At 39.2% G+C, this 24,008-nt stretch overlaps 1 protein-coding gene across 1 annotated transcript in view; it reads right to left on the minus strand.

The window, feature by feature from the left end:
* Positions 1-21,660, minus strand: part of Atg10 (autophagy related 10) — a 295,549-nt gene extending 273,889 nt beyond the window's left edge. The window contains exons 1-2 of the mRNA XM_042690885.1: positions 21,579-21,660; positions 2,294-2,413 (exon numbers count right to left, since the gene is read on the minus strand). Coding sequence (XP_042546819.1) covers positions 2,294-2,401 — 108 coding nt within the window. The 5' untranslated portion in view covers positions 2,402-2,413; positions 21,579-21,660. The remainder of the gene's footprint in view (positions 1-2,293; positions 2,414-21,578) is intronic.
* Between the last annotated feature and the right edge of the window lie 2,348 nt (positions 21,661-24,008).

The raw sequence follows: 24,008 nt of genomic DNA on the forward strand, positions 1-24,008 counted from the left end.
AACAATAAAAGACCCCGAATAGCAAATACACTCCTCAACGGAAAGAACACTGCTGGAGGAATATCAATACCAAATTTCAAACTCTACTATAAAGCCATAGTAATCAAAACAGCTTGGTATTGGCATAAGAACAGACCTCAGGACCAATGGAATAGAATTGAAAACCCAGAAATGAACCTACAGACCTATAGCCATCTAATCTTCGATAAGGGAGCTAAAACAATACAATGGAAGAAAGACAGCCTCTTCAGTAAATGGTGCTGGCAAAATTGGTTAACTACATGTAGAAAACTAAAGCTAGATCCTTATATATCACCCTGCACCAGAATCAACTCCAAATGGATCAAAGACCTTGAAGTCAAAGCAGACACTCTGAAAACATTACAGGACGGAATAGGAGAAACCCTAGGTCTCCTTGGCTCAGGCCGAAATTTTTTGAATAGAGACCCGGAAACACAACAAATCAAAGAAAGGTTGGACAAATGGGATTGCATAAAGTTTCAGAGCTTCTGCAGGGCAAATGACATAGCTAGCATGATCAATAGAAAGCCCACGGATTGGGAGAAGATCTTTACTAGCCATACAACGGACAAGGGTCTCATATCTAAAATATACTTGGAACTCAAAAAATTAAACCCCCCAACAACAAATCCTCAAAGAAACAACTGCCCAATAAATAAGTGGGCGAAAGACTTAAAGAGAAACTTCTCTGAAGAAGAAAAAAGGATGGCCAATAGACACATGAAGAAATGTTCAACATCCCTAGCCATAAAAGAAATGCAAATCAAAACAATATTGAGATATCACCTCACCCCAGTTAGAACGGAAAAAATCAAGAACTCTAACAACAACAGATGCTGGAGGGGATGTGGACAGAAAGGAACCTTACTTCATTGTTGGTGGGAATGTAAACTTGTTCAACCACTTTGGAAAGCAGTATGGAGGTTCCTCAAAAAGACTTCACATAGAACTCACCTATGACCCAGCAATCCCACTTTTGGGCATTTACCCAAATGTTTACAAACAAGACCACACTAAAGCTACCAGCACAACAATGTTTATTGCAGCATTATTTACCATAGCTAAGATATGGAACCAACCCAGATGCCCCTCAGTAGATGAATGGATCAAGAAAATGTGGTATATATACACAATGGAATTCTATGCCTCCATCAGAAAGAATGACATTGCCCCATTTGTTAGGAAATGGAAAAACTTAGAAAAAATTATATTAAGTGAAGTAAGCCAGGCCCAAAGAAACATAGGTCCCATGGTTTCCCTTATTTGCAATATCTAGTATATGTATGAATCAAGAGGAAAAGGTCAGATAATGTGATGTCAGGAAAATGAACCCTTAGATATGTATTTTAATGTTTTTTTCTTTCATGCATGTGTTTCTAACACATTTATAAGATTATCTCTTTGTTGCTTTGTATGTCCCTCCCCCACAGTATAACCCCTGCTTTCACTATATTTGATGTCAGTATAACTTGTTGAGGAGATGGGGAAAAACCAGTTGTTTAAGGATACAGGTGGACCTGTTGCAACAATGAGAAGTACAAGTTGTCATGTCCAAAACGAGCTTTACAAGTCGGTGCGCGGGGAGTGGGGGGGGAGGGGGAGGAAGGATTGGGATTGGGGGGGAGGGGGGAGGCTGGGAAGGAATGTGAAGGGTAAACCAAAGGAGGAGGCTGCAATGCTTGGTAAGAAATGTACGCATTATCCTGCCCATGTAATTGTAACCCCTCTGTACAGTATGTTCACAAATAAAATTAAATTAAATTTTTTAAAAAAAATGGCTTTGGGCAGAGAATCTGACTAATTGTATATGTAGAAATACACATTTCTGAAAAAATAAAAAAAAGTTTTGCACTTTGTTTACATTATTGAAAGAAACTGTCCTTTACATTTTGAAATTTCATATTTTAACTATGGCTTGGTTTTAGGATAATCTTTTTGCTCTCTGGACAAAAATAGTTTCCTAAGAAAATTCATTGTGTAAACTGTTTGAAGCTCAAGAGAAGTGTCTGTTTACATTGAGATAATTGATATACTAAGCATTCTTATCTATCAAAAGAGGTTACCAAAGGACTTTTCTAAATAATACTTCATTAGCCCAATAATAACAAGTATCTATAGTGGAAATAGTAAAATAGACATGTTTTAAAACACTCTTCAATTTAAGCCTTTCATTAAATCAACCCAGCTTTTAGATATTAGATTCAATTACTGAAATTTTATAAGGCAAAAATAAATAACCCTCCATTGAAATAGAAAATAAAAAATCTCTTACCTTTGATGTTCTCCATTCCCAACCATCCCCTATCTGTTGTGAATGTTTAATGAACTCTGCACAATAATGCTGGAATGTTTTTTCTCCAAAGAAATCATCTTTTTCCATGCTAAATAATACCTGCAATAAAAATTAAAACTTAGTATTAGCACCAGCTTGAGAACAAATATTAAAAGGACTTTTGCTAACTCTCTTATTTAAACAAACCAGAATGTGGCTATTCAATGAGAAATGACCTCAAGGACCATTAAAATAAATGTTCTAATTCCAGCTTTTTCTTTTTACCCACATTTTGTGTGTGTTTTTAAGTCAATATGAAAATCCAAAGCCTAGATTTTTTATTGTTGTTGTTGGTCGTGGGGCCTGAACTCTGGGCCTGGATGCTGTCCCTCAGCTCTTTAGCTCAAGGCTAGCATTCTACCATTTGAGCTACAGCACCACTTCCAGATGTTTCTGCTTATGTGGTGCTGAGGAATCAAACCCAGGGCGTCATGCATACAAGCCAAGCACTCTACCACTGAGCCACATTTCCAGTCCACAGATTTATAACAAATGCATATCTATGGGGTCCTTTGGGTTATTTTGGGATTTGTTGTTTTTCTTGTTTTTTTGCTTTTGCTGTGCTGGAACTTGACCCTCATACATGCTAAACATGTATTGTACCGCTTCATTATACCTCATCCAGCATATATGTCTTTGCAATGACAAGAGTAATGTTTAATATGTATAACTCCTGGCTATTATATTTTAGTAAAACCTAAAGTTAATTTAAAATTTTAAAAAAAAAGTATCTTACAGGCTAACTTCTATGATCCTAGCTAGATCTGAGGATTGTAGTTCAATGCTAATCCCAGCAGGAAAAGTCCCAGAGATTTCTTATCTCCAATTAACCACAAAAAACAGAAGTAGAACTGTGTGTCAAGTGGTAGAATGCTAACTTTGAGCACAAAAAAGCTCAGGGAAGCACCAGGCCCTGAATTCAAGCACAAAAGTCTCCTCCTATCTCTAGTTTAAAGGGCTTAAATTTGAACCCATGTGTGAGATAATAGTGTACTTTGGAACAGCCTCCTCAAAACTTCCTTCTCTGCCTCTTACCTTAGCTCTTCTTTTTATAGTGTTAAGAGTAATTAAAGGGCTGGGAATGTGGCTCAGTAGTAGAGTGCTTGCCTAGCATTCATGAAGCCCTGAGTTCCATTCCTCAATATCACATAAACAGAAAAACCCAGAAGTGGCACTGTGGTCCAAGTGGTAGTGCACTTAGCCTTGAGCAATAGAAGCTCAGGGACAGTGCCCAGGCCCTGAGTTCAAGCCTCAGGACTGGAAAAAAAAAAGAGTAATTCATGAAGGTGAGCTATCCTTCACACTTTATTAGAAGGCTCAACTCTCTAGCAAATGATATTCTAAAGCTTGAAATCATTTTTCAAGGTCTAAGATTAGGATCGTCTAATTAATTACTTGCTTTACCAAATCTACAAACGTGGCATGTTGAGAAATATCCATATATTTGTTATAGAAGGCTGTGCAAAACATCAACAGAACACAAAGGAAATGCAAACATCTTATTGCTCAGGCCTCTTTTTTTTTTGTTTGTCATTTTTTCCAAGTTTTTATTAACATTAATTTAGCAAAGGGAAGGTTGTTTTCACACATTCATTTATACATATAAAGGACTGTGGTCAGACTCATCTCCTCTATATTCTTCCCTCATCTCCTTTTCCTCCTTCCAGAACCATTATCAGTAAGCTTCATTGTTCTATTTTCTCATGTTCATGAAATATGTTGACCAGATTTGTCCTCCTTCATGCTCTCCTTTGCCCTCTCCACTGGTACCCACACCCCATCTAGGATATGTTTCATCATTTTTTAATAAGATTTTTATTGTGAAAATACTGTACAGAGGGGTTACAATCACATGAGCAGGGTAATGAGTACACATACTTATTAGTTATAAGCATCCCTGGGACTAATGTTTATTACTATACTAGATGTTTCATATCATCACTTAATCCCCACACATCCCAAAGATTGTTGTAAACTCCATTCCTCAAATGTGAAATTTTATTTTTAAGGTACTGCGGATTGAAGTTAGGATCTTACCACTTGAGACATGAATCATGTCCCCATTACTCAGTTGACAAAGGGAAATGAATGTATTCAAGAATATAAACTATGTGGGGCTGGGAATGTGGCTCGCTGGAAAAGTGTATGCCTAGCAAATACCAGTATTTGTTCCCTAGTAACCTTCCCCCCAAAAAGAAAAGGATTCAAACCTGCAAGGTCTCAATGTCAATGAGCTGTCTGTACAAATAATCAGTACAAACCAGTGTACTGATTATTCTAATTTAGTATAACTTACATAAGGATATGTTCATCAATCCAATAATTACATATTAAGTATCTATTAAGTAGATACATATTAAGTATCTATAATTAAGTAGGAATTGTGTATAAAGGCTAAACAAAATTGAAAAAATACATAGTCCTTGCCTTGTTAGAGCTCATATTCTCACAAAAATAAGCAACAAAACAAATATATTAGAAATTCTCTTAATCAACCCCATCCAATAACATGCCAGATTACTAGATATCTCCATTTTCTCTATAGAATACTGACTGACTGATAACTGTTGCATGTTGATCATGAAGGATGTTTGTTCTCATCAGTTGCATGTACATTTACAAACCATATTTTTGCATCATAGGCACGTCAAACATTAAACAATCTATAAAATATAAGTTAAAAAGAAAGATGTGTGATTTCAGGGTTAGTGGTCTTAGAAATTACTAAAAAAAAAAAAAAAAAGAAATAAATCTTTAAAAGAAATTATTGTAAGCGAGGCATGGTGGCTCACGCCTGTAATTCTAGCTACTCAGGAGGCTGAGATCTGAGGATCGGGGTTCAAAGCCAGCCCGGTCAGGAAAATCTGCAAGACTTTTATCTCCCATTAACCACCAGAAAACTTGAAGTGGCATTGTGGCTCAAGTGGTACAGTGCTAGCCTTGAGCTAAATAGCTGAGAGACAGAGCCTAGGCCCAGAGTTCAAGCCCCATGACCGACAAAAGAAAGAAAGGAAGGAAGGAAGGAAGGAAGGAAGAAAGAAAGGAAGGAAGGAAGGAAGGAAGGAAGGAAGGAAGGAAGGAAGGAAGGAAGGAAGGAAGGAAGGAAGAAGGAAGGAAGGAAGGAAGGAAGGGAAAGAGAGAAAGAGTGAAAGAGAAAGAGAGAGAGAGAGAGAAAGAAAGAAAGAAAGAAAGAAAGAAAGAAAGAAAGAAAGAAAGAAAGAAAGAAAGAAAGAAAGAAAGAAAGAAAGAAAGAAAGAAAGAAAGAAAGAGACAGAAGTTATTGTAAAAGTAAAGGAAACTGCTTTGGTACTAGTTATAGACAATGCATTTGTAAAGATTGGTGGGGGAAATCATCATATAAGCCCAGGACATTTCTGCCCAAACTGTCTTCAAACCATGATCTTCGGACCTCAGCCTCCAGAGTAGCTAGGACTATATGCCTGTAATCCTAGCTTGGTTTATTTTCTTACAGTGCCTCAGATTAAACCTATGGTATTATGGGTATTATGTTAGTTAAGCAGTCTATCACTGAGCTGTATCTTCTCAAATTTTTCAATAAGCCTCTCAACTATCAATCCTGACAGTACCAGAATTCTAGACAGTGTAAGAAGGTAACGAGAAATCTTTAATTAGGAGGGGTTTTTCTGTGTGGAAAACTGCATGCAGAATCTGGAACAGTGGTCTAAAAAAGGAGGTGTACATGAATAAAAGCCAATCAAGAAGAAAACAAGTTCAGGACACTGAAACCTGACATACAGAATGTAGTAAGAGGAAGAGTCAAATTACACTTAACAGCAGTTTATCTTTACTAGTGAAGTAGAAATGCATGGGAAGGTGTCAAAGCTGCAAGTGTAATGAACCACTTAAAAAGTGGCTTGTAAGTGGTGCTGTGGCTCAAGTGGTAGAGCACTTGCCTTGAGCTGAACAGCACAGTCAAAGTGCCCAGGCCCAGAGTTCAAGCCCCACAACAACAACAAGAACAACAACAAAAAGTGGCTTGTGAACCACACAAGACTTGGGATTGCTTCCATAAGGAATAGAGAATTAGAGCTTGGAGTGGAAAAGGTCAAAGAAATATATCACTGGGGGTTCTGTGAAGGATAAATTGCAAAGGCAGAAGCCTGAAGGCAGGGGGGATAAGTTGGAAGCTATTGCAGTAGTATGACTGAGAGGACATGGCTATCTACACCAAAGCAATGAAAGGGAGCAGAAAGATATGCAACTTAACCTATAGGGTGAAGCCAAAATCAACTTAGAACTTTGGAGGTTATCTATATAAAATAGACAACTAAAACCATGAGCATGAATATCATCCAGTTAGAATGTATATAACAGATATTTAACAGGAAGTCTGGAAGAACATGAAACTTTACACCAATATGGGCATTGTGGCTTATGACTGTAATCCTAGCTGCTCAAGAGGCTGAGACCTAAAAATCAAGGTTGGAAGCCAGCCCTAGCAGAAAAGTCCATGAGAATTTTATTTCCTATTAACCAGCAAAAAGACAGAAATAAAAATGTACCTCAAGTGATAGAGCATCAGTTTGACTGAAAAAAAATCCAAGTAAGAGAATAAAGCTTTGAGTTCCAGCCCAATACCAGCATTAAAAAAAAAAAAAAAGGAAGGAAAGATTCAGGCACCAGTGGCTCATGCCTGTAATCCTAGCTTCTCAGGATCCTGAGATATGAGTATTTTGATTAGAAGCCAGCAGGAAATTCTGTGAGACTTTTATCCCCAATTAATGACAGAAAAATCCAGAAGTGGTACTGTGGATCAAGTGGTGGAGCTCAGGCAAAGTATCCAGGCCCAGAGTTTGAGCCCCTAAACAAAACTTTACACTAAATGTTATGTGCATGCCTAGTTATATTTTGCTAACAAAAATTCATTATGTTCTTTCACAGTAAAAAAAAGTAAAAAAAATTCATTATGTTCAACATATATTTAAGGGGTCTTATTTAAAAAGTTAAAAACCTCTGTGAATAGTGATAAGGGTAGTAGACTGAGAGAAACCAACTTTTAGGATACTTACAGAGAAAGAGAAAACAACAAAAGAATTAGAGAATAAAGAACCAAGCACTGGGAGGGGATCCTAGCAAGGGCAAAGTTACTCAGGGATAAATGTTTTGAGTGAGCAGGGAAAGACCAACAAACCACTCTACAATATCAAAACAAAACAGCAACTATTTAGTACTAAAACATCCATGGAATTTGACAATGAAGCAGTCACTGGCTCCTAGGTGGTCTTTTTATTTTTTTTTTTAGGGGGGGGGGGTCCGGTCGTGGGGCCTGAACTCTGGGCCTGGGCGCTGTCCCTCAGCTCTTCAGCTCAAGGCTAGCGCTCTACCACTTGAGCCACAGTGCCACTTCCAGCTTTTTTCTTTTTGCTTATGTGGTGCTGAGGAATCGAACCCAGGGCCTCAGGCATGCAAAGCAAGTGCTTTACCACTGAGCCACCTTCCCAGCCCCATCCTAGGTGGTCTATGTCAGAAAAGAGAAGCCAGGATGTGTTGGCTAAGAAAATGAAAAGTGACAGGACTGTGAAAACAGTCTATCTGTTTTGCTCTGAGAAGAAAGGTGTGACATTGCTAAAGATGCTTTGTATTCATAAACTGCTTTGTTGAACAGCAACTCTTCTGTACAGCTACTTAAATATTTGATTTTTTAAAAGCTTAATTGTTAGTAGTTATAAATTGATCATTGAAGTGGCATACAGGCTTAAGAAGGAGATGCTTGAATGTATGTTTAAATTGATACAGAGGGCAAGTTGAAAATGCCAGAGATAAAGTGACTGGTGAAGTAATACCCTAAAGGGTTTGGGAAAGAATAGAGTCAACAGCAAAGAAGGGTAGATTTAAACAACATGACAGACACCTGGCCCTTTACAACTGGAGAAAAGTAATTGAAGGAAAAATACAAAATGTACAGGAATCTTTTGAAAAAGACCCCAAGGGCTGGGAAGGTGGCTCAGTGGTAGAGTGCTTGCCTTGCATGCATGAGGCCCTGGGTTCCATTCCTCAGTACCACATAAGCAAAAAAAGAAAAAAGCCAGAAGTGGCACCATGGCTCAAGTGGTAGAGCGCTAGCCTTGAGCTGAAGAGCTGAGGGACAGCGCCCAGGCCCAGAGTTCAGGCCCCATGACCAGACCCCCCCCCAAAAAAAGAAAGAGACCCCAAGGGGCAGGTAAGATGTGCTGCAGAGTGAGAAGACAGTGGGGAATTGGAGTGCCTAAGATAATGAGTGTGGACATAAAATGATGAGGGAAATGGGGGGAGAGAAAATGAGTATAGATATAGAATGGTAATGGAAAGGGGAAGACAGAATTTAAGGAGAAGCTGATGGACACAAAGGTCCAGAAAGGCCATGAAGTAGCTTGAGGATGAATATAATTAGAGCACAAAAGTTTCAAGAAATTATACAACTTGGATTCTTTCTTTTATTTTTGGCAGTACTGGGATTTAGTGCCTCACACTTTATAGGCAAATTGAGCCACACTCCAGTCCCTGGATTCCTTCTCAAGATGAAGATACTAAAGGCAGCTGCTTCTACTGAATGAGACAGTGAGTGAGAAAAAAAATCCACCTTGCCACAGTTTATAGAACTCAATTACATGAACCTCAAAGGAACAGAGGTTTTTAACATGAGTCTAAAGAAGTGACCTAAAACTGGTATCAGAGAAGTGGAGGTTACCAGCAATCTTCGTACTTTGACTCTTATTGGGTATAGAAACAAAGCACTTTCCCCTCAAAAGGTTTTTCAGGTTTGTTTTAAAAGTCAGCTTTTTTTTTTAAAAACAAGTTAGTGGAAGTAGTGACTGTGAAAAGGCTATCATGCAAGATTTATATGTGAAAACTGATCTACATTATATCAACTCACTACACCTAACCTGGAGATCCACAGTACACACTGTAGTAAGAACAATTTAACTCAAGGTTTCTTATGTCTTTTGATTGTGAGATACATTTTCATGGTAACATTTTTAATAACTTACTCCACAGAGTGTAGTTAAATGTATAGATGGTTAGTAGTAAGGTAAATTTCCTTACAATGGATATGTAGGTTGTCCTTGGTAAGATCAGAGTGGAAAATACAGTGAGATAGCAGTAGGATAACAGGCTGGTTTGGGTTAGGTAGGAAAGGAAAAGACAAAGAATGTTGAAGACACCAGGAAAATATACAGATATCAAGGAATATAAGACATCAATGAGATTTTAAAACTATAATGAAAGAATAGTGGGAAAATGGGAAGAAGATAAGATATTTGAATCTGATGCAGGACAATCAGCTGCAAAGATTTCCACTGGAAATCAAACATTTCAGAGATGTAAGTGAAATCTCCAGGTTATAAGAAATACAGTTTATAAGGTGCTGAAATTCAGTTTAGGGACAAGCTGAGAAAAATGATAGCTCAAAAGCACTAAGAAAGAAAAAAAATAGGAGTTAATTGAGCAAAAGGAAGGAGATGAGGGACTTAGTAATGTGCAGAAGTCTGAATAAAAGCTAAATCTGGTAATTGAGAAACTCTTGTTAACAGAAATCTAGAGATGGACTAAGGAAGGGTTTTTGGAGAACTGGTTCTGAGGGAAGACTGTAATACCTCTCAGCCTGAGACTCTAAGGAAAACTAGAGTCCATAAGCCAGATTTACTTAATGGCTTCCCAGGCCTGAGTGAATAAAATCAGTTGAAAGCCTTATTCAGGAAAGAGAAGGGAGAGAGGAGAAAGAGAGGAGTGAAAGGAAAGGAGGAAAGGAGAAGAGAGAGGAAAGAGAGGAGACAGACAGGCAGGCAGATGGACAGACAGAGACAGAGAGACAAGAGTCAGAGAGAGAAAGAGAGAGAGATGGGGAGAGAGAGAGAGAACACTAAACTAATCAAAGACTGAGAGTGAAACAAAAGGGAGAGGGATCCAAATAAGAGTTTGGTAATATATCTATTTAAACTGAATGGTCTTGGTAGATGAGGACTAGAGGAATGATTTGAGAATGATTCCAAACTTTCTAACTTTAGCTAATGGTATTTATTGGCCACAATGAAGATTCTTGAACAGGTAAGCAGAGATAGGTAGATTTCATTTAGTGAAAAATGAATCTGAGTTTGAAATGTTTGTGGGACATGAATTTTGAGATGTCTTGAACTCAAAAGGAAAAGAACAGTCTAGGATAAGACTATTGGTTCAATATCAGCATTACATTGATAATAAAAGAACCCAGAGTGAGAATGCAGAACTAGAAGAAAAAGAAGAGCAAAATGGAACTAGAATTAGAAAATGGAATTTAAACAGTAATTTCCAACTGTATGTAAGATGATCATGATACTGAGATACTAAATCAAAGACAACTGATGTTAGCCAGGCTCCACACCTAGGTACTCAAGAGGCTGAGATCTGAGGATTATGATTCAAAGCCAGCCCTGGCAGAAAAGTTCCTGAGATTCTTATCTCCAATTAACTTCCAAAAAAGGCATTAGTGGAGGTGTGGTTCAAGTGGTAAAGTACTATCCCTGAGCATAAAAACTCAGGGATCATACCCAGGCCCTAAGTTCAAGCCCTAGGACTAGGACACGTGTGTGTGCGTGCACACACACACATGCACACACACACATACACACTACAAAAGAAAGAAAGAGAGAGAGGAAGGAAGGAAGAAAGCAAAGAAGGAAGGAAAAGAAAAGAGAAAAGAAAAAAGAGAAATAAATTGAGGTTTAACTCAGAAACAAAATATATTTAGGGTATTTTTAACCCCAAACTTAAAAACAAAATAGAACAAAAAATAAAATAAAAACACTCCATCCCCTAAGCCCTGTAGTTATTTGAGATTTATTGAACTATTAAAACTATTAGTCGAAACAAAATTTCACTCAAAAGACTTAGTTTATCTAATTAATAGCACTGTGCTACTAGCAAGATGATTGAACATCAAAACACTAATTAATATTTGGTTGAAAATTTTTAAATACCTAAGAACTGAGTTTTGCTGAAGGATATTACATACAATAATACAAATATTGCTTGATTACAAAATTGGAAGCTGCACTATATTAAAAGGATATCTATCTCAACTTGAATCATCATAATGTAGTATAATGAAATATCACTAATTGTTTCTTTGCTCAAGTAAGAGTATTTCAATTCATTAAAAATAAAAATATAATTCAATCAACATTTTACATGTATTTTCTAAGTTGTTATACTCACTGATCCTTCACCAAATTCATTCACTAATAAGAGATAGAAATTATAGTCTTAAAACTTCCTCTTCGAAAATGGATGAAATATGGCCAAAATAGAAATACTTGTGGCATACTAAGCAATAATAAGAATAATCCTTATTTTCTAAGTATAAAATCAGAAATGAAATATATTTAGGGTATTTTTTAACCCCTAACAAAATAGAACAAAAAATAAAATAGTAACACTCCATCCCCTAAGCCCTGTAGTTGAGATTTATTGAGCTATTATAACTATTAGTCAAAACTAAATTTCACTCAGATGTGTGAACCACCTAAGTTTCCAGACTTAGGCTGGCTTAAACTAAATTCAAAATAGAGGTGGCAACAGAACATAAGGGATCACTAAGTAAAACACAAATTCCAAATTACATCTCATCTTAAACAATAAACCTTTCATTTATAATTCTAAATGAAAGTTGGAAGTGTGTCAGAGCTCCTCATATCATCAAGTATAACTTGTTAATACATCTATTTTTTGTGAGTCTTACTCTAGCTGAACCATTGCCTTTATTTAAAGCCCAACCAAAATTTCAGCAGACTCGAAAGATTAGAAAGACAAAGTCATGTTTCATGTTTCCCTGAAGGGTTAAAGTACTTGAGGCAATGACCACTTGTTGCTTGTTTAAACTAAACCTAAGATCAGCAAATTCTGTCTAGCAGAGCAACACGTGGTGGTAATCCAAATACCTGGTTGGTTGTGTGCCTTTTTATAAGCCCTGTGTTGGAAGAGGCCGGAGCTGCAGCCCATCTAAATAAAACTTTAAAACATCTGTAAAGTCTGACTCTTGGTGGTCTTCTTGTTGGGGGTCCTGCCACCTGAGCACAACATCCCCACCAGGTAAAAGTAGTCTTTTCAAACTACAGATTAAGCATTGAACAAGAAAGTGTAAAGAAACTTATTCTTAAAGTGGCTCAGTGGTAGAGCACTTGCCTTGCATGTATGAGGTCCTGGGTTCAATTCCTCAGCACCACATAAGCAAAAAAGAAAAAAGCCGGAAGTAGCCCTGTGGCTCAGGTGGTAGAGCGCTAGCCTTGAGCTGAAGAGCTGAGGGACAGCGCCCAGGCCCAGAGTTCAGGCCCCATAACCAGACCCCCCCACCCCCACCCCGCCAAAAAAAGAAACTTATTCTGTTGACACTCAAATATATCTTTTTAGGAAAGCAGCCCTAGTGAATTCTAACACTGTATACAATCATCGTTCAAACAATTTTTTCAAATAATTTTTCCATTACTATTCTGAGTATTTTTATGTGATTTTTAAGTATCTAATATGTATAAAACTATCAGCATGTGATCAAAATACGGCAGGAAACATAAATTTCCCAGAACTTAAGATAATTTATAAAAAGTGTGAATATTACAGAAAAAATTCATATATATTTAAATATTAAAGAATATTTTTTACTAAGAAAGGTAAGTAACTTCCTCTATGCTTCTCCCTCCTGGCAAGAATTTCATATTACTATAACTCTAGACATCCATTATTTTATTTTACTTTTTTTAAAAATGCATTTTCAAATAGGGCATAGCAGCACAAGTATGAAAGTGTAGCCCCAGATATTTGCAAGGCTGAGACAAAATGACTAGATCATTTGAGCCCAAGATTTCAAGACAAGGCTGTACAACCCAGCTAGACTGTCAAAAAGGGGGTAGAGGAGAGAAGGGAGAAAAGAAAAGGGAAAGAAGGGAAGAGGGAAGATGAGACAGGGGACCGAGACAGGAAAGAGATTACTAGCTAGAGAAACAGTTCAGCTTGAATTTATTTAGATTGGTTAATCACTTACCTAAAAGGGTCTATCTTGTCTTTGTGCAGAATTCCTCAAATTTTAGAGAAGAAGGGAAGCAAGGTACAAATTTAAATATAAAGGCTGAAAAGATTAACCAATTTTGCAGTCAAAATAAATGTTTTAAATTATTAACAAACATTTGAGAAATTCTAGAAAATTGAGACAAAAAAAAAAAAATGAATCAGCCAGATGCCACTGGCTCAATCAAGCCTGTAATCTTAGCTACTCACGAGGCTGAGATCTAAAGTCAATCCAGGCAGGAAAGACCTAGAGACTCTTATCTCCAATAAGTCAACAAACAGCTGGAAGTGGAGGTGTGGCACACACGATAGAGCACCAGCCTTGAGCAAAAGCCAACCAAGAGTGAAAGCCCTGAATTCAAGACTCAGTACTAGCAAAAATAGTAACAAATTTTAAAAAATAATAAAGTACATGAAGTAGCACATGCCTGTAACCCAGATTCTTGGGAAATAGAAATAAAAGGATCAAGTCTGAGACCACAGACAAAAGAGCCTATGTGAAAAATAAAGTCAAAAGATTTGAGGGTGTGATTCAAGGGGGGGGGGGGGGGGAGAGTTTACCTACATAGGAAAAACCAAATTAGCCTTAACTATCTTCTCCACAAGAAATATCAGACAATATACTTTGCTTCCATATGGCAAACATTAAATAAATATGCACTGCATATCTCTGCCTTTACAGTACCTTCAATTCAACTTTCAAACCTATTCAATTGGATATTTTCCCATTCAGTTGTATTTGTATATATTCCCAGTTACTTTTTCAGTGTCAGTACTTCTGTATGATTATTTTTATGATAATGAGTGCATATTTAAGCTATATATATTTATATTTTAAACAAACACACTTAACTGAAGTATAGCATATGAGAAATAAACCACCAATATTCATGAATTGAGCTGATTTACCAATTCAAACTCTCTTGCTGTCTTTGAACAAACTCTGGTAAGTACATATGGTAATGAGCCCAGAACTAGATGACCAGGAAATAAGAAAATCTGAACATGCTAAAAGAAGCTATATTGTCAGTTCTAGTCTGAGTATAGACAGAATAATATGATTTTATACTACCGAATGCCATTTTTGGCGGGGAGGGTGGGTAAATGGCTGGACATTTCATAATGGCAAAAATCACAGAAGATTTCAACAAATGGAGTTTTAAAGACTTGAATGCCTTAATTACTTTTGAGTATGTATTGAGATTGACAGGACCTCATTTACATTCTTGTTTGTCTGTTCAATTGTTTGTTTTTAGCTCTAGCACTCTTGGCTGGCTGGCTATCACTTGAGCCACATCTCTACTTCTAGCTTTTTGCCAGTTAATTGGATATGAGTCTCTTGTATTTGTCTGCCTTTGTTGGCTTCAAACCTGAATCTTCTGATCTTAGACTTCTGAGTAACTAGACTTACAACATGAGCCTTGGATGCCCAGCTTGAATGCAATTCTTAAACAACTGAATTTTGAAATCTGTATAGGACCAACCAGGTGAAGATACATGCATTCCCAAAACAAGTAAAGTTCTTTAAAAGACAGAGCCAAAAAGAGTAAAAGGTAGAGAAAGATAGGTAAATAGTTGATATACAGATAAATAGATGATAGATAAACAGAACGTCAGACCAATAGATATGAAAAAAGTTGATAGATGAGCAAAGGAAGGTAGGGCATATTATAGGACCAGTATAATAATAATCTATAGCAGATGTTGAAGAACCGTCCATAAAAATGGCAGAAGATGATTGTGGACATAACTAAGTGGTAGAACACTTGTATGGCATTGTCTGGGTTCAGTCTTCAGTATAGGGGAGGGGAAGTGGTGGGAGGGGAAGGCACAACAAAGTCGCCTTTGAGAAAGTCAGTTATTAGCTTAACAAAGTCTAGAGAACATAACTCCAGGATTTCTCGGAGTATGCTTTAAAATCTTTGATCACAAATTGTATTTCACTTTATTTCCAAGTATTAGAAGACAAACCAAGTTAAAATTTTTAACAATTGTTTTGTAGCTGGACACCCTGAGGCTCACACCTATAATCCTAGGTACTCAGGATGCTAAGATAATTGCATCAAGGTTGGAAGCCAGTCTGGACAGACAAATCTGAGAGACTCTTATCTACAATTAACCAGCAAAATGTCCAAAGTATAGGTGTAGCTCAAGTGGTAGAGTACCAGCCATGAGTAAAAGAGCCTTCAGCAAAAAAGTGAGAGCACAAGACCTTAAGTTCAAGCCCAGGAACCGAATTTGAGTTTAAAGAATTTGAGTAATAGTAATTCACAAATCAGGCAGCTTAAGAATACAAATAGTCTGGGACTTCACAAAGGCTACAAGGCAAGAGTTTTATGCCTAACAACATAAAGTAAATATATGGTTAAATACCAGCAGTAGCCTTATTTAGATCATTCCAGTGGAAAATACTTAGAGGTCAGTCAGTGGTTAAGCTTAATTTTTGTTTCCTAGAATATGACAGTTTCCACTGAGTTGAATTTGCGTTTGCTTATGTGGGAACCCACAATGATGGAGTCTCCTAAGGCAATGGCTTCCCAATTGTCTTATCAGGGGAAATTATGTTTTAGCAGAGTAAGTGGTATGTTTCCATATTTTCTTTGACCACCATGAAGCCTAGAACTTAGTCTGTGGCCTGCTTAACAACTGTACAAATGAAACAAAAATATAAAAATTTTCAAATACACTTTTCCATGTATCTCATCCTAATCTCATCTAAGTTTCATATTTTCATATTCCTGATTTGCCATTTTTAACTAAATTACACATGGTTAGGTACCTCAAACACTTTTGAACAAAATAGGAAATAAATTAAAAATTACAAGCAACAGAGAAAAAGGAAATAATAGAAGGAAAACATTATACTTAATCACAGAATTATCTTGAGTTTTTGTTTGTTTATTTACAGGGTGTGGTGTAGGCCAGTGCTTTATCACTTGAGCCTTGCCAGAAGCCCTTTGTTTTCATACTTTTCTAACTTTCCCTGAGCTATTATTCAACTCAACCTAATGGCCTGATCTTTTTTCTTTCTTTCCCTTCCTCCTTCTCCCTCCCTCCCTTTTCCTCTTCTTCCTCCTTCCCTCTCCCTGTCTGTCTGTCTACCGTCTGTCCCTCAGTCCCTCCCTCCCCCCCTCTCCCTCTCCCTTTCCCTTTCACTCTCCTTTCTTTGTTACTTCTCTCTTTCACAAGTACTGGGTCTTAAAACTAAGGGCCTCTGGCTCTTGCTTTTTTTTTTTTTTTTTTCATTTTAAGGTGGTACTCTACCACTTTAGCTTCAACTCTACTTCTGGCTTTTTCCTAGTTAACTGGAGATAAGTGGCTCTGGGATTTGTCTACCAACCTTCAAATTATGGTCCTCAGATCTTAGCCTTCTGGGTAGTTAAGATTACAGATGTGAGTCACTGACTTGCCCCACTCTTCAAGATATACATAAATAGTTTGTTTCCACTGAGGGCACCAACTATCAGGTGATGCTGGTTGGGAGGGATAAGGAGTGTGAGGCACAGGAATAGGAGGCTGAGGAGGATCCACAGCAGTCCATGTCCCTAGAGGCAAGTCAAAGACAAGTAGTGGATTTCCAGTTACCTGAGCCACCTACTCAAGGACATAAAGACCAAATCATTGATCTTTTTTCTCTACCCAGGAATGAATCTGGGATTTATTGACATTTTCCTGAGAACATATCTCAAGGATAATATTGTGAAGATCATGCTAGTGAAGGAGCAGACATGTGCTGGCTACTGAACCAGGCTAAAGACATGTATAAGCACTGGGTTCAGTAATGTCCACCTCAGTCTAAGAGTTAAGTATTCCAAGTGGCCATGGCCATCCAAGGGAGCATCAACCTGGCCAAACTCTTCATTGTCCCTGTGCAGAAAAGTCTCTGTGGGAACAAAAGCCATGACTCATTCCATGCAAGGTGACAAGCCACTATGGTTCTGTGGTGGTGCCTCATCCCTAGCCCCAGATGCACTGGCATCATCTTAGTGACTATTCCAAAGAAGCTGCTGCTGATGTCCAGTATTAATGACTGTAACACTGAGACCAGGGGCTGCTCTTTCACCCTGGGTAACTTTATCACATCTACCTTTGATGCTGTCTCTAAGAAATACAGCTACATGACCCCCAAACTCTGGAAAAGGACCATATTCACTGAGTTTCTATTTCTGAAATTCATTGATCATCATAAGAAAAATCCACAACAAGATTTCCATGTAGAAGAACTAAGTTGCAACGGTGGCTACAAAATAGGGTCTTTATTCAATAAAAATAAAATTAAACCTGTTTAGATGTGTGTGTGTGTGTGTGTGTGTGTGTGTGTGTGTGTAATACGTGGTCTTTGCCTTCAATAGTTTGTAATCAAATTTATAATAAAGCTTCAAACTGAAAAGAACATTAGAAAATTAAAGACAAAACATAGTGGTTCATAGCTGTAACCCAGCTGTCTGGCAGAGGGAGGTAGGAGGCTACATATTCCAAGGTTAGTCCAGGAGGGAATGGAGAGTCCCTAGTTTGAAAACAAACTGAAAAAGCAGAAGGATTGAAAATATAATTCATATGATAGTTTGCCCTGCAAGCTGAAGGATGAGTCCAACATTCAGTACTGAAGAAGAAAAAGAAAAAAGCAATAAAGCTCAGTGATAAATGGAACCCAAAAAAGTTAGAATGGATTAAACCTTAACTATGTCTCAAAAACTGCAGTAACTCAAACCTTTGTAGCAATTCTGTGAGGCAAGTTACTATTATTTTCTCTATTTTACAGACAAGGAAATTGAGGCCTAGAGAGAATAGGTAACTTTTTCAAAGTAGTAACTGTTAAGGGGAGCAATATGGCTTAAGGTATTCTGGAAACAGAGCTTGTGCTCTAGAGGAATTAGATTTCAGCTAAATCCAGGATTATAAACTGAAAGATACAAGGTAGAAAAAAGGATGGAAACAAGGAGTGACCTTGAACCCAGGAACAGGTTGAAATAACATAGTATAGACCAGTAAAGTGTCTCTCTGAAGAGAAGATTGAGGATTACAGGAAAATCAAAGGGTGGGGAGCAGGGAACAAGCAGCTTATAAATACCCCTACGACTCAAAGTGAAAAGAAAAGTGAGCAATAAGAAACCATTTTTGAGTTCCTGAGTTCAGAAAGGATGACAAAGCAATTTTCCTGGAAAAATATTACACATCAGCGATATGAAATAATCCTAACTCATTATCTTGCCCATGTAATTGTAACCCCTCTGTACAGTATGTTCACAATAAAAAATTAAAAAAAAAGAAATAATCCTAACTTCAAAACTAAACACCCATTACCACTTACTCCTCCTGAATTCTATAAACCAATAAGAGATTTGGGGTGCCAGAAACATTAGAGGATCCTTTGCTTCTATGTATTTCTCAGACACCTCTTCCTAGGAAGAATGCCTTCATATAGTACCTGTTTTTCATCTATAGGAGAATAGTGGTTGGAGGACAGGCCCAGGGGAAAAAAGTGAGACCTTTCTGAAAATTAACTAAAGCAAACAAACAAACAAAAAAGTGAGGCCTATCTGAAAAATAACTAAAGCAAAAACAGTTAGGGCATGGTTCAAGTGGTAGAATGCCAAACCAGTAAGCATAGGCCCTGAATCCAAACAATTAGCACCATCACAAAAAGAAAGATAAAATTTGTTCCAGACATAGTAATATATGCTTGTAACCTCTGTACTTGGGAGGTGAAAGCAGGAAAATCCAATGAAGTGAGATTCTTTTGTTGGTTGTATGGCTTGAACTCAGGACCTGGGCACTGTCCTTGAGCTTTATTTGCTCGAGGCTAGAGCTCTACCACCTCAAGCCACAGTGCCACTTCCTGTTTCTGGTAACTGGAGATAAGAGTCTTATAGACCCTCCAGCCTTAGCTTCAAACATCATTCCTCAGATGTCAGCATCCTGAGTAGCTAGGATTGGAGGCCTGAGCCACTGGCACCTAACGAGATTTTTGTATATTATAACCCAAATCAATTGTTCCAACTTGTAGCAAAATCTCTTAACTTTATCAAAATCTCTTAACATTTTCAAAACTACAACAGGAGATTGGTAGGTGAGAAGTAGTCAGAGAAAATAACTTTTTTTTTTTTTTTGGTTGGCTGGTTGTGAGGCTTGAACTGTGGGCCTGGGTGCTATCCCCCAGCACCCAGCTTCAGCTCAAGGCTAACACTCTACCACTGAAACCACAGCTCCACTTTTGGTTTTCTGGTGGTTAATTGGAGATAAGTCTCCCAGACTTTCCTTTTCCTGGCTTTGAACTGCCATCCTCAGATCTCAGCCTCCTGAGTAGCTAGGATTACAGGTGTGAGCCACTAGTGCCCAGCAAGAGGGAAATAATCTTGTTACATTCCATATCGAAATGAATTGTTTAGAATTTCTCCACTAGTTTTTCAATTAAAATATAAATGACGGTAATTTTATAATGTAATATGTATTTATGTATAAATTATATATATACTATATACAATTATATTTAGAGAGAGAGAGAGAGAGAGCGCCGAGCCTAGGCTTGCCACAAGCTTGAAACCATCTTTGCCTCTGCCTCCTGTGTTGTGATTATATAGGCCTCATAGGCAGGTACCAACATGCCTAGCAATAAAAAACATTTTAAAAACTCTGTACCCTGCAAGAGATTAGTTTTAATATCTCAATATTTAAGTTTTAGGGTTTTTTTTGGTTAAGGTTGTTTTGTTTTGTTTTGTTTTGTTTTTTTGGTCCGATCGTAGGGCCTGAACTCTGGGCCTGGGCACTGTCCCTCAGCTCTTCAGCTCAAGGCTAGCACTCTACCACTTGAGCCACAGCGCCACTTCAGGCTTTCTTCTTTTTGCTTATGTTGGTGCTGAGGAATCGAACCCAGGGCCTCAGGCATGCAAGGCAAGCACTCTACCACTAAGCCATCTTCCCAGCCCCTGGTTAAGGTTTTCTGTTGTCCATATTTGGAAGTGATGACTAGAGTTTCTGCTTGAAATTCTAAAACAGGCCCTGAGAAGCAATCATTCTCAGCAGTACTTTGTTCTCAATACTAAAGGCATTAACTTTTGTCACTGAAGAATGGAAGTCATTGTCAAATGTTATTACTCAAAATGAAGTGAATGTCTAGCAAAGATCTAATGAACTCGAAGGAGCAAGCTGAACAGTAAAGTGTTCTCAAAAGGATCTGAGGAAGTAAGTTCAGATACTGAAGAATGGATGAGCCTAAAGGCTATGGTGTGGCCTGAAGTGTTACCCAATCACAAGCTGAGGTAGGAGCACAGATTGATGCTAAAGTTCCAGACCAGCCTGGGAACATAGAGAAAACTTTGTCAGAGGAGGGAGGGAAGGACAGGCCCCAACGTTGCCAGGCTAGATAACAAAAGGGTTTAAATCCTAGAGAGCATTAAAACTACAATCTTATTTTTTTTTCTCTTCCTAGGGGGAAATAATTTGCATCTCCATTAGAGAAAAAGATGTCACTGCAGAGCTTGACCCTTGTCAGTACTATGTCAAATAAAGCACCTTCCCTAAATCATTCTTAGGTGGGCCTGTCAAACACCATTTTGCTTCTGCCAAGGCCCTGTAGCCACCCTTTCTGCCAAGATTTTCATGATCTTAAAATCACAATGAAAAGTATCTTTTCTGTAAGTCAGTTAACTATTCCTTTACACCTTCCCCTGCTTCATGACTGTATAGGTCTGGAGGAGGGTGCGGGTTATTCTTCCAAATACTAGCAGCTAAAAGCCATTCGGGGTGGGGGCCCTAGCCAATTATTTTATAGCCATTGTTTCAGCCTAACACGGACAAAGGCTGGCTTTCGGTGAGATTTTAAACACAAGCTAGGAACCTCGTGGAGGGAGAGGCCTCGGCCGAGGTGCGGGCCACACCAGTTGCGCGGCGCGGGGGGAGGGGGGGGAGTTGCTCTAGACCCGGGGGGGGGGGAATCGGGGGGGCGGGGAGGGGGTTGAGGGAGGGACGGGGGGGGGGCGAGCCCCTCCGCGTAGCCCCCGCAGTGACGCCCGCGCTGGGCCTACAGTTCCGCTACCGGAGCCCCGGCGGCTCCCCAGCTTTTGTTGGGGGTCAGGCTGCTGTCCGCGCGCCCGCTCGTCCTCCCCAAGTCCGTGGAGTGTGTGTGTGGGGGGTGAGGGCCGTGCGGGAAGCAGCCTCCGGAGGCCGCCGACCCGGCTGTGGAGATACTCACCCCGCTCCGCTCCGCCCGGTCCCCGCAGCCGGGGCGGGGCGATGGGGCTGAGGGAGGGGGGGGCGGGGAGAAGGTACAAGCGTGCGGGGAGGCTACCGCCTTGCCACCCGCCTTCGAGGGCAGAGCCAGACAGGGGCCAAGGGGGGCTGCGAGGTCGCTAAGGCCGCGACGGAGAAACAGAACCCGCAAGCCGAGAAGCCCCTCTGACGCCGCAGTCGCGGGCGGTCACGTCGGAGCATGCGCACGGCATTTTCCCGCGCGCGCAGGCGGGTGACGTGGTCGGCCGCGCGCTCCAGGCTGGGGCCTCGGGGAGGCGGGAGGGGAGGAGAGCTCGTAGGAGGGGGCGGGGTGGGTGCTGAGGGCGTGGACTAGCGCCAAGGCCACGCCCCCTCGCCTCTCTGGCACCCCTTCCCTCCCCGCGCCCAGGGAGGGGACCGTGAGGGTGCCCTCCGCCGAGGACAAAGGCTCTGAGTGCTTGGAGCTGAGAAGCAAGCAGAGAGCAAGCTGAACCTTGGGGGAAGGGTGCCAGCAGTTTCAAGAGTGTCTGTACACTGTCCTCCAACAAATTGTCCAATGGCTGGAGTATACAGAGGCGACCACTGGGGAAAGAGTAGAATGCTATGTGCTTATTAGAGTTCCCCTAAGCGCTTAGAGCCACACCAGTAAGCACAATGCAGGCAGTGCATACAGGGCTGCCACTTAAAACTTAAAGGTGAAGCCAGAGGCAGGAAGCTGAATACTGACAGTAATAGTACCATCTGTGGCATATATAGTCTATATATATATGTGTATATGTATGTATAGGATATATATTATATATGTGTATAGGATATATATACATATATATATATGTATATATATATCATGGGGCTAACCTAACAGCAGCTACTGTGAAAATGTTTTCACATGCAAAAATAAGGATGCATTACTTTGCATTGTGCTTAATAGTTTAGAAACACCTTTTCATAAATCCATAATGCCATGTTAACTAAAAATAAATATTTACTCTGGAGATTAAAGTATGATTCACAAGGAAGGGAAGTAAATTAGATAGTTTCTCTCATTGTATCATTCATTGCAAAAGATAATATAGGTCTATTTGTTTGCCCTACAACACTATAAAGTGTTTGAGGGACCAGACATAGTGGTTGATGTCTGTAATCCTAGGGAGAGGAGTTTGTTTTTTTAATAAAATAAAATGGAGGTTTGAGGATAACACATTCTCAGCCTGGCATCAGGTGGCTCCCAACGATAGTCCTAGTTACTCATGAGGCTGAAATATTAAGGATCTTGGTTGGAAGCCAGCCCAGGCAGAAACATTTGTCAGAGTCCACCTCCAAACTAACCACCATAAGCATTTGGAAGCATGACTCAAGTGGTAAAGAACCAGCCTAGAAATTAGAAGATTACATTCAAACCCTGGTACCACAAAAAAGAAAGAAAGAAAAAAGAAAAGCTTGTACATCTGTCATCACAGCAACATGTGGGAAATGTAAATAGAAGGATCACAGTCTGGGTAGACACTGACATAAATGACTTACTTAAAAAGTAATTCAAAACAAAACAGTTGGGGCATAGTTCAAATAGTAAAATACCTGCCTAGCCAATATGTGGACCCAAGTTCCAACTCAATACTACAAATAACAACAAAAAAGACCCAGTTTATGAAAATTAACTCAAGGCTTAGGGCATCAGGTCACCATTACCCCAAACAAACTGCAGAACAGTTCCAGCATCCCCAAAAAGTTACCTTCTACTCTTTGCAGTTAATTTCTCCCACCTACCTTCAGACATCTAGAAACTAGATTCATTTTGCCAGTCCTAGAAAATGGTATCATATAATATGTATGTGTCTGACTTTTTTGTTCAACATAATGTTTTTGAGAATCATTTGTTTTATTGTACTAATCACTAATTCATTTCATTTTCTGGGTGGGTTATTGTTCCATGACCATTCAACCATTTATCTGGAAAGGGTAGTTGGTGTTTTTTTAAGCTTGGGGCTATTATGACTGGAGCTGTTAGGACTAATCATATTCAAGAATCTTGTGTCTTGTCGGGTGCTGGGGGCTCATGCCTGTAATCCTAGCTACTCAGGAGGCTGAGATCTCAGGATCATGGTTCAAAGCCAGCCAGGGCAGGAAAGTCTGTCTCCAATAAGCCACCAGAAAACTGTAAGTGGTGCTGTGACTCAGGTGGTAGAGCACTAGCCTTGAGCTAAACAGCTGAGGGACAGCACCCAGGCCAACTTCAAGCTCCATGATTGACAGAAAAAAAAGAAAAAAGAATTTTCTATTTGTTATTTTTTCTTATTTATTATTTTATTTATTTATTTATTTTTGCCAGTCCTGGAGCCTTAACTCAGGGCCCGGGCACTGTCCTGAACTCTTTTGCTCAAGGCTAGCACTCTACCATTTGAGCCACAGCAAC

This window comes from Dipodomys spectabilis, unplaced genomic scaffold (assembly GCF_019054845.1).
Source record: "Dipodomys spectabilis isolate Male_0828 unplaced genomic scaffold, ASM1905484v1 ptg000140l, whole genome shotgun sequence".
Classification (NCBI taxonomy): Eukaryota; Metazoa; Chordata; class Mammalia; order Rodentia; family Heteromyidae; genus Dipodomys; species Dipodomys spectabilis.